This window comes from Atractosteus spatula, chromosome 1, assembly GCF_055471065.1.
Source record: "Atractosteus spatula isolate fAtrSpa1 chromosome 1, fAtrSpa1.hap1, whole genome shotgun sequence".
In the NCBI taxonomy this organism is placed as follows: Eukaryota; Metazoa; Chordata; class Actinopteri; order Semionotiformes; family Lepisosteidae; genus Atractosteus; species Atractosteus spatula.
The window spans coordinates 19,872,133-19,888,332 of NC_142706.1; the positions used below are offsets into that span (position 1 = coordinate 19,872,133).

The 16,200-nt window shown below is 36.4% G+C and overlaps 1 protein-coding gene across 1 annotated transcript in view; it reads right to left on the reverse strand.

Annotated features, from left to right (window-relative positions):
- Positions 1–1,274: 1,274 nt before the first annotated feature.
- Positions 1,275–16,200, reverse strand: part of LOC148840720 (neuromedin-K receptor-like) — a 64,965-nt gene continuing 50,039 nt past the window's right edge. Inside the window, exons 4-5 of the mRNA XM_088913449.1 lie at positions 6,818–7,014; positions 1,275–1,587 (exon numbers count right to left, since the gene is read on the reverse strand). Coding sequence (XP_088769575.1) covers positions 1,275–1,587; positions 6,818–7,014 — 510 coding nt within the window. The remainder of the gene's footprint in view (positions 1,588–6,817; positions 7,015–16,200) is intronic.

Here is a 16,200-nt window from a genome sequence, read left to right on the forward strand (position 1 = left end):
ATTTTAAATTTCTTGATGTTTCAGAAATAGAATTAAAAGCAATCAAATAGCAAAGTTTTCCTCTAGCTAACATCTAGAAGATGGCAATATTTATGCTACATATTACTAGAAATAATATTATAAAGAAATTCATAAACTCCACTTGCTGTTCTGTGTGTGTACATTTGTATGTGTGTTTAAGTACAGTATTATGCAAAACTGGGTTATTTTGATTGTTAGAAATATTTAAGTTTCCCATAATAAAGTTATTCTTTGTAGCTTAATCATTTTAGATCATATTACAGTATGTTCAAAACAATATAATACAATAAGACAATTTAAAGCAGTTTATTAAATATATGAAATATGCTTGCATTTGCAACACTTTAATAAAATCATACCAAATCAAAAACCACTGCTGATGCCGAAATCAAACTGAAAATAAATTTAAAATGGAAGTTGAATCGTCTTCCAGATTTGAAGAAAGAAACATCACACGAACAACATGTAAATATTGGCAAACTTATTAAAGGGGGCAACTTTATGGTGGAAACAACAAAGAAACCCATGAATTGTTGAAAATAGGGATGTGCAACACAATGGTTAAAAAACAGGACTGTTCAAAATCAAATGACCAACAAGGCATGACCAACATTTACAGAGCTTGCAGGACTCAAGTCAAGCAAGCAGCTGTCAGCTGAAATGACTTCCACAGTGTGAATGTCTCATCTCATACTTAAAAGATGAAAGGTTGTCACAGGTCTGAAATTAAGGATGTCTGTTTGGAAACCAAAGCTGGTTTTGACCTCAAAGTAGGTAAAACACTAATAAGTACATGTACAGTGTATTTGAGATATTAAGCCATTACGTCAAGCAGTATGGTCTATAAAGTATAAATTCTAGGTGATGTCAGTTTATTTGCAGAAGAAATTATATGGTATAATGTCAATACGTGAAATGTGTAAATAGATCTAAGATTATATTGGATGTCTTAGTTTTTGGGGCTAGTAAATGTGTATAAATAGAATACTAACCAAGAATATTTCTGAACAGATACTATTGCACCATGCAACTCACCTAATTGTAGTTTTCAAAATGACAGTGAATCCAAATATACTGCAAACCTACAGTAATTATTTAAGTACTAAATGTTGTAGAAAGAATATAGGATAGTCATAAGTTGATAACCCAATGTTTTGAACAATACTGTACACTGAAGTTTATATAGCAAATTACAGGGTGATCTATACATTGAGATTATTTTGTCCACACTGCAGTGTTTCTATCTGAAGGCTTCAGGAATAGTCCTCTACCGAGGTGTTTGTGGTGCTGTAAAAACTTGAACTCCGGGATGTTTTAGTACTATTGCCAGAACAGCCATTGATGCTGGTATATCGTGAAGTGACACTTTTCTTCCTTGCACAGTCGGGATTGTCTCCCTCATTGGGTTCGAAGACAACAGTCGTACTGGATTCAATCCTGGAGACTGTGTACATGCTGCTCTGGCGGGCTGGGTTAAATCGTGTGGTTCTCAACTCCAGCTCATCGTAGCTAGAGAATTCAATGAATGGGCACCATCGGAATGCTCGCTTGAACCCTGCCCTGAACCTAAATGGAAAAAAGATAGATATTGTAATACACAGAGCAATGGACTACTTTCTCTGTTAACAGATTTTCAACCATGATTGGGGATCAAATCACAAAAAAACACATGATTTACAGTGGGCTCAAGAATTATGAGCACCTTTGATAAAGATGCACAAAAATAAACAGCACAAATAAAAAGATATATTTTATGTCCCCAAAATGAAAACAACTATGGGCTTGTATTTGAGTTCAAGTATATAAAAACATTTTCAAAGCATTCATTACAATTTCTTTTCAAATAAATACAATATAATTTTTAAAGTTTTGAGTAATACATTTTTTCTCAAATACATACGTACAGTAGGTGTCAAAATGAATCGGATCTCATGTTTGTATTACTTGGTGCAACCTTCTCTGGCACAGATAACAGCACAAAGCCTTTTCCTATAATGTTTAATAAGGTTGTAGATTGGGATTGGGAGGGATCTTAGACCATTCCTCTCTGCAGAAATTTTCCTTGATGTCCTTATGGAGTGGCCTTTTTCATTTAGACCACGGGTTTTCAATCAGGTTTAAGTCCAGAGACTGAGATTGCAATATGTTGATTTTGTTTTTAGTCAAGCATTTCATTGTTGATTTTGAGGTGTTTAGTGTCATTGTCATGCTGGAAGGTCCATCTGCGACCAATTCACAGCTTTCTGGCAAATGCAACAAGCTTTTTGGCCAGAATATACTGATACTTAGTAGAGTTCATGATGTCATTGATCTTAACTAGGGCCCCAAGGCCAGTGGCAACAAAACAGCCCCACAACATCATCGATCCACTGCCATATTTCATGGTGGGTATGAGGTTGTTTTCTTTGCGTCCCTCTGGTGACGCCAAATGTACTGATGGCATGAATGGTCAAAGAGTTCAATTTTGATCTCATCTGACCATAGAACTCAGTTCTAATCAAAGTCCCAATAGCTTCTGGCAAATTCCAACCACTTCAATTTGGCTTCCTTCTGGCAACTCTTCCAAATAGCCCATTGGCATGCATGTACCATCTAACTGTTGATTTGGTAACTTGGTAACACCAAGATGCAACCAGACACTGCAGTTCTCCAAATGTGACCTTGGATTCTTTTTTTGCCTTCCTCACCATGATCCTCTTTGTGTGTGAGGATATGATGCACTTGTGTCCTTTTCTGGTAAGTTTCCCACTGTTTTAGTGGTATTGAACTTATTGCCCTAATAATGCTAAGTGGTATATTTAACTTTTAGGTATATTTTGTATCTATTACCTGATTTGAGAAGATCAACAACCATTGGTCTCTTTTGATTTCTCAGGTCTTTGCATTCCCCGTGGTGATGGTTGACAAAAGGTTTCCTCATGTGTGTTACCCTTTTTAAGTCCAAAAAACATTCCTTAGGACTGAGGTGTATTTAAGTAAGCAGAATTTCATTGCAGCTTTTATTTGGCTTAATTGTCTTTAAAAAAAACAAAACCCAGAGGGTCCAATAATCTTGTCGCAGGTGTTTCACAGGGGTTGCTGTTGCTTAGGACAACCCAAGGAAGCTACAGTATGTTCAACATAAAACAAAATTCATTCAACCCTTGGAGCAATATACTGTAGCTTCTTAAGAAACCACAGTCCCAGGAGGTCCTACAATATCAGATTGTGATAAAAAAACAAGGTTTTTGCCCCAGTTGCCTGCAAAAGCATCATTAAACTTAATGATAATTCTAGACTTGCATGAAAAATGTAACTCTACATACAGTAATGTGAAATAAGAAAAGAAGTGTTAGTAGTCTCAAAAGTTTTACCACCTGTGGTTTTGACTGCTTTGATGTATCTTCCTCTAATACTTGATTGTGACAAGAGCCATGCTGTAGCTCAGCAGGATTCTCTTTTACACATTGACAGGTAATGCATACACCACAAGAAGAACCTGCTTATTTAAATGACTCATGAAAGTACCCGCTGTAGACTGCTTCTATAGATGACATTTTTGTAAATGGAATGCTCTTACTATGCTCAGACTTTTCTATTTTTTTTAAAGAATGGTAAAGAAATGAAAATAACTCAATCAAAAGCTGTTAGGACCTTGCAGTATCTGAGCACACTATCAGATAATCTTCCTTTACAGCCTTTCTGTGTATCATTTAAAAAAATACATACTATACCTAAACACACCGAATCTGCTTCTGTTTAGGTAAGGTAAAACACCAATCAGGCACATATTATCTAAAAATAATACTTTACGTTTTTACTAAAGCATCCAAGAATTTAGGACATCTCGCAATAGTTAACTGAATATTGATTAATTTGCTGATGATACTAGGAAAACTTGAAAAAGAACCAGAGGAAAGATTTTTTTTATATTCAGTGAAACATCTTCATATTTCTTATTTCTGTGAACATTTTTTAAAATACAAATTACATTTACAGTACAATTCAGTAGAAACAGACAACATCAAAGCTGGGATGTAATGGTAATCTGACCATAAAGACAAAGTGGTGAGAGCTCATCCTGTGACATGAATCAAGAGGCTGCTACAAGGGCAATAATAGGGATGGGAAAGGCCTCAAAAAAATGAATGCAGGGAAACAAGGACTAACTTTTTGGTATTGAAACAGAAATAGGAAGTTTAAGAAACAAAAAGAAAAATCTCTCCTACATCTTATTTTCAAGATAACATTTCAGGTTATATTTTGTACCCTGTTTCATTTTGGGGATGGTGGGTTGTATTTCTATTGCATTTTTCCAGATGTTTCTCACGTTTAAAGTTCATGTTACCAGATCTTCTAAAGAAACATTACAAAACATGATGAAATTAAAAAATACAACCGCCAAACTCTAAATTCTAGGATTAAAAAAAATAAATCTAGGATGCCTGACAAGATGTTTGATTAACTGAATGAGATAGAAAAGTCATTGCTGCAAAGAAATCAGTGGCAACCATGATTCAAGGCTACTCCATAGTATATTTCTGGCTGCCAGCACAAAATCACTGCAAGTTCAGAGCACATGAAGATTTCATTCTTGACAGGATTTATACTTTTATTGTCCAACCAATATTATCATGAATTATATCCAAGTGCATATCAATACTTTAGTGCTGAACTTCTTGAAAAAAAATTAAAATATAACTGATACAGAAATCCCCAGGATATAATAAATATGGTTGGATATTTTTGAGGGGGGGTTTTGTGAGCATTTTGTAATATTTAGATGCAATTATTAGCCAAAAAGGAAAAAAAACAGTTTTTTTTTATCACAAACTGAATTTTGAATGATGACTCCAAGAATTACACTCCTATGCAAGAATATACTACTGTGATGCAAACTGCTACACATTAATGCATGCCAGAGTGCTTTATAAAATTACAGAGAAAGGCTTGTCAGTAAAACATACTCCACATTTTTAGCACACTCAGAAAGACGGCTTTACAGATTAGAGTTTAGGAATGCAGACTTTCTGTATACCTAATGTTGACTAATAAGGGGTTCACTGAGAATCAGAGCTCCAGCTTCAGCTGACTAAAGTCTGTGCCTTGAACTAATAAAAACAAATCTGCATCTTGTGATCTTAGGGAACAATTAGGCACATAAAGAATATATAACTTCTAAGAAAGACTGGACTACTTTGCAGCTACTTTAAATGGTAATCCCACTTAATGGAACAAGTAGGTTTATTCCATGCTGAAAAGAGAAGAAAGAAAACAACATGACACAACGTTGTGTTTTCTTTCTTCTCTTTTCAGCATGGAATGAACCTATTACTTGTTTCTTTGCAGCCTACGCATGCTGACGCAGCTACCCACCTTAACTACTTCAATCCCACTCAATTACAGGTTCGTCATAATTTCTATGTCAGTGTGTAATTTAAATGTTTCCCATCTACTGTATTACTTTAAGCTCTTAAACATTGGAAAAGAGTTTGATGTATTTTTATAAATATTTTATGATTCATTTGCTTCATTACATATTTTCTAACGTGACACAGTACTGTATATTTCTGTTTAATTCCTTTGAAAAAATGGAACTTGTTTATTAGATTATTGTACTATATATGTATGTGTGAAACTCCCACTCTGCCTGTACCTATACAGTGGACATTTTTGTCTTGGAGTCATCTTTTACAATTTGTAGCACTAGAGAATGCAGTCTGGGCTGGGGACCAAGTCTGAAATAACAGCACTACTTAACCATACTGCCAAAACACTAGAAATGTCTGATGGTCTTTCTCAAGACATCAGTAATTGGTATTCTTAGTTTACAATGAGCAATGTGAAATTGATCTCTGGATTGTTCAACCTTTTCCATTCGGAAGCTTTTAAAAATATGTCTAGCGAGTCAGCTTAAGTGTTAAATATATGGTATCATTTAAGTGATGCTCAATTGCTTTCTATAGATAAGGACCTGAACTAAATCCATTAATTTCTTCTATACTTTAAGCAAAAAGAAAATCTTTATGGCAAACAGTAACATAATATATTCCATTATAAGTCACATAAATGCATGACATAATTTTGTTATAATTCAGGAAAACAGTAGCATAAAGAATTCTAACAGAGATCTTTTTGAAATAGCATACATGGGCATTTTAATTATACAGAGTCACAAGTATGACATCCAAAGGCTCAGTTATATACTCAGTATTTTCTGTTTCGATTTCTCTAAGATTTTCTACTGACCATACTGTAATTAGTTATTTTTCTAATTATTCACAGCTTCATTGTTTCAGTTTATCTGATCTGGCTCTAGTTACAAACAAAAGATACCTGGAATACATTTAATAATTGAAATGGAACAAGTAATAGGTTTATTCCATGCTGAAAAGAGAAGAAAGAAAACACAACATTTTGGCCGTGGAGCCTTCTTCAGGTGTGAGAATAACTGAAATGTCAGGTTGCAAAACGTGGCGCTATAGTCATATAATGTGCATCTTACAGTCAACAGGATGCATTGCATTTACTGATTTTTTTAGAACTCTGTCAATTATCTGTTGATTTAGTAGAAAGAGCAGTCTAGTTCACATCCTTTTGTGCAAAAACCCATAACGAGCTGTCTTTGGTTACAATGTATTTTATTTTTTGAGGAATCATTAGCAGCTTTATTCCATTTAACTTGGAATGTTGTTTTTCCAGTGATCACATACTGAAAATAGCTTTTGTTAGCTTAGAACATGCATATTTGGAAACCAAGAATTACTTGTCACTTTGATGCTCTGATTACTCACTTTGAGACATGCTGTCTACTTACCTGCTGTTAAGGCAGCAGTAGATGATGGGGTTGTACATCGTGGAACTCATAGCCAACCAAAGAATAGCAAGATAAACTTGCTGAATGTATTTCCACCGATTCAGGTCCCGGTATATCCCAGTCATGATGAAATAAATGTGATAGGGAAGCCAACAAATGGCAAAAGTGGCTACCACAATGATCATCATTTTAACAACCTGAGGTGGGAGAAAGAAATGCTATTATCTGTTGAGTCAGAGAAAATAAACAAGTTTGTCTGTTAAGCAAAAGCTCATTATCTATGACAATCTCAAAGCAAAGACACAATGTATGCTATTTCCCCATTCATTTCAAATCTTCACAGAAGATTTAGGATTTAGGATGGTGGGCCATTACTTTATTGCAGTGAAATAAAGACTGAAGAGTAAAGCTGGATATTGATATGAGACTAGAACACAAAACATTTGTTATAAGACAGCTACTGTATGCTGTTATTCTGACAGTACTGTGTGACATAAAAACAGAATTGTGTAACCAGATACACCCTGCAGTTACCCCTCTCTTTTCCAGATTCACTATTCAAATGTCCTGCAACAGACGTAGAGGTACTCTGTTTGATCACTTGAACTTTCAACATGAATTATATGCTTTAAAATGCTTGGTGTCTCGTTTATAAACGTGGTTTAGGTACTTACAGTATTAAACATGCAGTAAAATAACATTTTCAGTCTCTCTAGAGAGACATTTTACTGTACATATTGTAAATTGTTTATATTACTGCATAAAATATTACAAATTGCAATAGGGTACTATGGTGGCCACCAAGATAGTGGAATATAACCTATTCTTTTCTTAGTTGTCTTCTTCTTTATGTATTTTCAACAATCCTTACACGTCTTTTGGCTGTAGTGTCAACAGAAAGACATCCTGTGGCTATAACTGTGTGTCAAAATTTCCCTGTGACATCCTGTAGCTGGACTGCAATTTATTTGTCACTGATTTATTTCCTTACCCCCACCAAAATCTCCTTTTTCCTAAGAAGAAGAAGCTGCATTTTTTATTCATGGGATTTTCCCCAGCCCATCTTATTATTAATTTAAAAGGTATGCACTGTACTCTCTTTGCATCTTCCTTCCTATCTCCTTAGCCCTCATGCTGCACAGTCATATTCAATTTAAACCGAGGATCCCAGAAGATCACTGTCAATGGCTATAGACGTCTATGTCAGTTCTCTACTGCACAGCGAGCTTTTTTTGGATAACCTCAAAAGAACAGCTAATATGAACTGAAATTTGTTCTTCATAAAAAAAGAATAAACTCTTCCTTTATTTGGTTCTACTAAAATTATAGACTGGAGATTGAGAGTTTCTGTGCTGTCTAGAAAGTGTATGCAAGAATATTGTGTATGCCTTGCAAATCTTTGGCATCTTACCTTTCAAAGATCTGAATAAACAGTACTGTTTATGTGCATTTAATATTAAAATGCCTTAGTTTATGCATAGTTATAATTACATTATTAATGAGACATCCTTCTCTGCAGATGTGCCTAGAAAACTCAAAACAAAAACAGTGACCTTCTGCTTCAGAAAGACCCGGTTGCTTTAATATTACATTTGTTAATGTTGTGATGAAGCAAAAGAGGCTGGAGTGATTACCTCAGAGCAGAGCACTGAAATACTGTACAGTAGGTGCATCATCACTCCAGTGAATGGCTGGGTGAGCCTGAGCATTCCACATGGGAAAATTAGGGAAATCAACGACACCTGCTGATTTCTCTGACTAGGTAACCGAGTGAGACCAGACAAAGATCGACTGCAGCATTAGGTTGTAGAGCAGTAACATTGCAGGTGTAAACAAAGTAGAAGTTGTATGAAAAGGACTAGAGAAGAATTAGAGCACATGATAGTTTTCAAGACTGTTATAAGCTGTCGATGGTTACCATGTCTGATTGTCAGAGAAAACATTTTATTATTCCCAACTTTTGGCCAAAGTGTATCTGCCAATCAGCACTCTAACCCTAAACAGAGTTAGAAAAAGTATCCAAACTAGGGAGATAAAGAAGGATCTGTTATAATGTAATATTTAATTATTTCATAATCATTTTTTATAAAATATATTATTTTACCTGTTTATTGCCCTGAAACACCATTCCATATACAGTAGCATTTCACACCATGACAATCGATGCAATTAAGATTTTAAGCTACAGTAGAACTGAAGTTCAGCGGTACCACTCCTCTGAATTGAATTAACCTTTATTGCCTTTTGTTCATTTAGATACAGCAGTTTTTCAAGACAAAATAAATTACACTTCACTCCTTTTGTCACCTCTCAGAGAGTCTGTTATGTTATCACTGCTGCATCTGGCAGCTTATAAATCATGAAAGAACTCTTTCAGGTATTTTGCTTTTTTCTGTGTGTATCTAGAAAAAGTAGAAACTTCAGGCTTATCAGAAGTGTTTTTAGGAGAATTTTTAGGAGGATACAAAAGACATGTACTTCAAAACACTTTGTCTTATTTTTTCCACCTACTGAGAACAAGAAGGTTAGAAGGTGTATTTTCTTTACCAGGAGTTTGTTTTCCTTCTGTTGTAAGCTGATGGACTTTAATGTACAGTAGCGTGCAATTATTGCTTAAAATATTAATCAGTTTCAATAGAATTGATTACAACAGGACTATGGTAATTTTAAAAAAGTAAGAATTCAGTTTTAAATCCATTTCCTACTGTACAAATAGTATGTAATACAAGCGTAAATTAATGTCAAAAGAACTTGAGTGCCATGAAAAACTGAAAACATACAGTATATAAACCCTTTTATTTATGTTTTTTTTTTCAAAATGTCAAATCTCTGTATAACAGAAGAAAACTAAATCACATTAAGATTTGATTCAAATTTTAAAAATTTTGACAATTTCAAAGATTGTAATGAGAATTATGTGGAGCCTGGTCTTTGGCAGAGTAAGAATGACTTGAGTCACAAGATCTCACATTTGGGCTACTCTTGCCTCCATCCTTGAGATAACTTGCATGATAACTATTAATATTATGCGTATAATGTTATGCGTTTTTTTGACAATGCGAGAGTCCTAACATGAACTTCAAATGACAACACAAGGTCAAATATTTCTAACGTGCATAAAAACGTTTGATTGAATTCCTATTGTTATGTTTTAGGAGGTATTGTATAAACATGTTTGGTTTCACTTCTCACATTAGCCCGTTCCTTAAGAAAATGGACATTCTTTGCTCAACTATTCCAGTCTAATCTTGTTACTTTTGCATTGGTATCATGGTAAAAAATGCAGATGGCAAATCAATTTCCATCCCTTCCTGGAGAAAATACAAAGGGAAACTGGACCTCAAGGCAGCATGAATAGATCTGCAGTATGCATTGAGGAGAATCTGAACTATAAGCTCCTGTTTTGGCAGAGCAGACAGACCACATCCAGAAAATTTGAGCACTAAACTGTTCAAATCCTGGGTTTAGGTAAGGGACTGATGCCTTATAATTGTGGACATATTTATTTCATAATTGTGATATCTACCTGGCTAAAATAAATCTTTCACTTGTTTAGTGATGCAGTATTTGGGATAAGGAAAAGGTTCCCATTCATTTAGGATTTATTAATTCATTTATTAATACAGTCCTGTGTAGGGTCATTTCTTTGACAGGAAACAGGTTCCCTCTTTTTCTATACAGTACTTGTGCCTGATGGTGAATTCTATTTTTCTGTAGAAGATAGGACAATAAATGTTTGTGTCTTTCTCAAATAAATATTTGTCTTTTTAAGACTGGTTAATTACTTTGTTACCACACTGTGCTGAAGAGAAAAATAAAATTGCACTGCAACTACTGTATAAGTATTGCTATTCTATGTTCACTGACAATAAGTGGGTGAGTAATTGTTAAATTTTAATAATCAAAGAATAGTCTGCATGGCAATCTGGTGTCAGGACATAATATCCTGTTTTATAATTCAACCTAATTTATTCAATTGCAGACTTTCAACTCACACACCCTAGCTAACATAAATATAAATAACTCAATATCAGGAAACTGATAATCAGCATATAAGTGAAAATCTGTCCAAGTGGCAACATGTACATACAGTTTAATCATGGGTACTGTTCTTGCATACAGAATTCTATTAACTACCTTGACTTATTATGTATTAGTAGGAAAGGAACAGATTGTACACATCTACAATTTACAGATTTACAGATTTGCTCTCCAAACAGAAGGCAACCCAATGAAAGAAAGCACAAGTGATGTCCACATAGGTTTCTATGTGATCCAGTAGGACTGACACTAACAAAAGCCACACTTTAGTCCAGAAGAAGAATAGTATTAATTGACTCAGTGTCAGAAGCCATGATAAAATCATTAACTGAGGCTGTTTCAGGACTGAAAAGGTTTAAACAGCTCATTAGATACAAGATGAGATTGTAATTGAGCTGCCACTGACCAAATGCTTGTCCAAGAAAAAGCAAATTGGAAAACAGCACAAAGCTCAAGAGTATGAGAAAAAGTAAGGTATACATTTTTAAGATGAACCCAGAAAAAAATGTAATACAATTCAGACTTCCAGAATCTGAAATTTCTACTTTTCCCAATATTAGACTAGAATTAACTAGAATAATGGAAATCCTAAAATGGGAATAACAGAAATTTAGTATCAATTCTTGTATGGTTCTAATTATATTTGGAAAAAAAACAAAATCTGTTTTTGTTTTTTGTTATTGTGTAATTCTTGTGAATAATGCGAAATAAGTCACTCTTGAAAGAAGACACAAATCCGACTTTTGTATGCTGTTGCAACTGGTTTGAAATCAATATGAAAGTCCACTGGTGTCAAATGCTGATGTTGCTGGTGTCAAGATGTCTGAGTACTCACAGAATGCATTCACACAATTTAGAAACAGGTGAGAAATCTGGTTGCTATATAGTATCTTAAATGGGCAAAAGCTCTTTGAATTCATTATGATGCCTGTCTGCTAGTTTTCAGAGCCTCTCTCTGCATTTACACAGCTATTTTTGTTTGAAACAATTTGTTCAGGCTCTTGTGAGATTCAGTCTTAAGTTATTGAGATGTACTGAATCCTCATCCTCTATGTGCTGGACAGGTTGGGTTGAGGTGTCAGTAGTTTGCAGTTTCTGTAATTTGTAGCAATTTGTAGTTGTACAGTTAATGGTAATTTTCAGAGATCATTCAAGATATGGTTAAATTAGATTTTAGAATCAAGGGGCTGTCGTCAATTAAATGGGAATAATGTCCCAAATAGTCTTGTCTGATTTTTTATTCTCATATTCATTGATAATAGACCTAATACATTTCAAAATCTTAATGCCACCTGAAACATGATTGAATGGAAATATAAACATCACAAAGATAAAAATATATAGTACATTTCTATAATGAATTTCAATTTGTTTGTGTGGACATTTTTCCTAATTACTATGAGAACTTTGGTTTCTTTGAGCATTGGGTGCTGAATAACAAACAATTCTCATTGTAGAGCCTATTCATTAAAAAAAATAACTGAATCAGTAATCACCAAGTATTTTTTTTTGTTTGTTTACCCACCTAATTTGGAATCACCAATTATTTTAAGACTCTGCTCTCTGGGAGAAAATTAGAGATTTTAAGACATGCACCCTCCTGCAAATCCATTTGTCTTTTGACATAATGCAATGCTTCACAGCACTCCAGTTGAAGGAGTTGCTCACTGATGTCTCTCCCTGATGTCACTGCAAGCTTTCAGGCACCAAAAGAGTTTCAGGGGTGGCTCTCAGCCAAAAAGCTGAGAAAGCCTTGGCCAAGTATTCATAATCCACCTCTGGCAGTTCTCATGCAGTTTTTCACCCACTGCTGGGGTACCTGTCATAGTTGGCTAGTAACATGACCAAGGCTCAGTCTCATGACATCTGGGCCATAGATCTCAGTACAGCTGGTTGAAATGCTTGAGAAAACTGAGGCTGCAATTTTAATATAACATCTCTACTTCTGTTATATTTCTTCTTATGTTTGCCTTCAGAAATTTTGTCGGTAACCCTTACTGTTATTTTCTGTAAATGAAATAAACCGATAGTTATATTTTTAGGCTTTGTGAATATACATGAAAAAACTAATTTCAAGTCTTAGAAAGTCTTGTTTAATGCTTTAGTGGAATCTCAAACAAATTAATGGGATATCATAATCCCTGGCACTGTCTAATAAATTCCCTTACTAAGTTGTAGAAAATGATAAAGATAACCATGAGAAAAGAATAATACATTTATCTTAGCCATTCAGAGTATAAAAATATGTCTTCAACACAGCAGAAATGAAAGACACTGATATTAGCAGTAGACTGTACAGTACAGTTCGTTTTCATTTATAGTTGAAGGTCATTCAAAGTGTAAGCAATTAATGCTCATATTTGAAGTAAGATGTGAAGACGGGGTTAATTTTAAGTCCTTTCTGCATGAAGATTAGACTTCTAAGGCTGGAGTTTATGGCAGGAAGGGGGTTAACTGATAAGGATTCCAGATGCGAGCTAGGAGAGCTAGGGAACCCCTGGAGACTAATCCCTGACCATTTGGCCAAAAAGCTGTAAACTAGTCAAACACGTGACCTCCCCCCTCTACCATAATAACGAATGACGAATCAGAGCACCAAGGAAGGACTATATAAGCCTAAAGTTTGTACCGGCACTTTGAACAATACTTCGGTTTTGTTGTTTCTTGCGGGAAACAAGACTTCGGCTTTATTGTTCCTTGCATGCAATAAACTCATCTGTTTAACTTCATCTCGGGATCCAGAACCTTATTCTTTCTGTTACAACAATTTAGTCGGCGTAGTCGGCGGATGCTCCAGAAGGCGCAGAACTTCCCATCGGCAGGAGAGACGGTCAGCGCTCACATTACTAAGAGGTAAGGACTCCTCTTTTTTAAAAAAAGTCCTGACTCTCTCTGACCGATTGGGAAGTCTCTACTCCCTGCGAGAATCGCCCAAGATGACGGAGTAAACGTGAGTTCCTGAATTCCTCTGACCTGGGGAAGACACCGGTGTATGTAATGGGTGGTTTGCTGTAAGCCCAGAAGTACAGGCGTTCGAAACTGGTGTATGCCTTAATTGCGTGTGGAGTTTTTGAATGGGTTTTGGACCTTTACCGCGAAGTTCAGAACTGGTGTGGGCCTTAATTGCGCCTGGAGTTCTGAAGTTCAGGACTGGTGTGGGCCTTAATTGCGCCCGGAGTTCTGAGGCTCAGGATCGGTGTGGGGCTTAATTGCGCCCGGGGTTCTGAAGCCGAGTGGTGCATTAAATGCACGTAATTCAGGACTGGTGTGGGCCTTAATTGCGCCCGGAGTTCTGAGGCTCAGGATCGGTGTGGGCCTCTATTGCGCCCGGGGTTCTGAAGCTGAGTGGTGCATTAAATGCATGTATAATCCAGGATTGTTGTGAGCCTTAATTGCGCCCAGGGTCCTGAGATTAGCTATGCCTTGATCGTGCACAGATTGGCGTGGCGTGGTTTTTTGTTTTAAAGGGAACAGGAGACAAGTAGATGATATATATATGTTTTTGGTGTTTTCCTTGTTTGTGAATACATATACACACACACGACACTAACATAAACACACCTCATAATAAAAGAGCAAAGCACTAAGTAGCAGGATTTAAAGGACGTTGAGACCCGAGAATCGCCCTGATTGAGCTCAGTGTGTAAATCCACCCTGGGGCAAAAGCAGCAATGCTGGCATTCTGGGGGTGGTGAATTACTGATCAAGGAAAGGGGGTTTTCGAGGTCTCGTTCCTTACCTGTGAACAGTGCTGTGTAAGTCCTCTCTAAAGACTCTGAGAGGCATTTAGATCTGGAGGTAACAGACGCCTTAGCTGAATGAGTGCAGGAATGCACAGGATTTCCAAAGTGAAAGCATCCCCCTACTGTATGAGCTGTTACAGTACCTCACACACGACAACGTAACTCTTAAAGAGACCGAACATGTGTGCTAACTGATGGTTTGAGAAAGTGGTGGAAGGGTCCGTTTATATATCGAAAAAGTGTAAGTTGACGGAAAAGAAGGAGAAAAAATATGGGAAAAGCTGAGTTTGTCAGAGGGAGTTTGGGACGAAGACGCCTGTAAAGAATTGGCAAAAGCACAAGCATGCACCAGGATGGCAGCTACATGAGAGAAAAAAAAGAAAGAAATTGGAATGTGATTACTAAAAAGTGTGTTTACGGGAGAAAAGAAACCCGAAAGAAAAGATACTTTACTTGAAACGAAAGAGTATGAACAAAAGCGAAAAGAGGCAGTGCAGGAGAATCAGAAACTAAAGGAAGAATTAGTTCCTGGTCACACTGCACTAGTTAATGTGTTACAGCCGTCAACTAAATTATATCCTGCTTTCCCATAGGGGAACAGACAGGCAGGAAATGAAAATAATTGGGATCAATTCCCACAGTGACCATATAGAGACGGGGGGTCTGAGTGGGATGACACCTGGTACGAGTGTGATAGAGACGGAACAGGGACTCCCCTCTTAAAGGGAGGGCGCCCACAGATCTGTACTCTCACTCAAAGTGAGAAAGTACTTGATGTAGCGGGGGCTGGCGCTGTTGATGACAGCGTCACTCTAACTGTCTCACACCCCGTCGAGGGGGTCCGCAATCGCACCTACCTTCCCTGATTCCCCCATACGATCAAATCCAAAACCGGAAGATATTGACCAGTGAGCTAAAGTACCGCATCCGAAATTAGGAATGCAGCGAACCTGGAGTGCACTTCAGGAATTAAAAGGATTCATGTAGAAGTGAAACAAGAATACAGCACATTGTAGTACGAAGAGAAAAATATATTCTCAATGTGTATGTGTGTTTTATGAATTTGTGTGCCGGCATGTATGTGTGTAATTGTGAGTTTTGGTATACTAAATGACGGTGCGAGTGTGTTTAGCCAGCGGGACTGGCTAGAGACGTAACTAAAGAGACTTGACAAAAATCAACTTAAGGAGATTGGAAAATATAAGAGCGTCTGAAACGTATAAGTACAGTACAGGTGGACGTAAAAGGAGTTAGATAAACAGTTTTTGTATGTATATACAATTAGTTGTAATAGTGGAAACAAGTTGGATTTATTCGAATGTCTCGAAACCAGACATGCTGAAACGCTGTAGGTTTAGAATCGAGACTGGGGAGAATAAACAGTCTTGTGAGAAGATCTGTTTACCTAACGATTAGATCCTGTAAATCGCTTGTAGCCTCCCTAAGTCTGTCCCAGTCCAGTGCATAAAAAGGAGTTAAACCTAAAATGTACTGTTAATGGGGTGTTGGTTTCTCTGTTAGGGGATACTGGAGCACTACTGTCATGCTTGTCTCACTTCACAGTGTGCTATAGAGTAATGTACAGTATATGGGGAAACG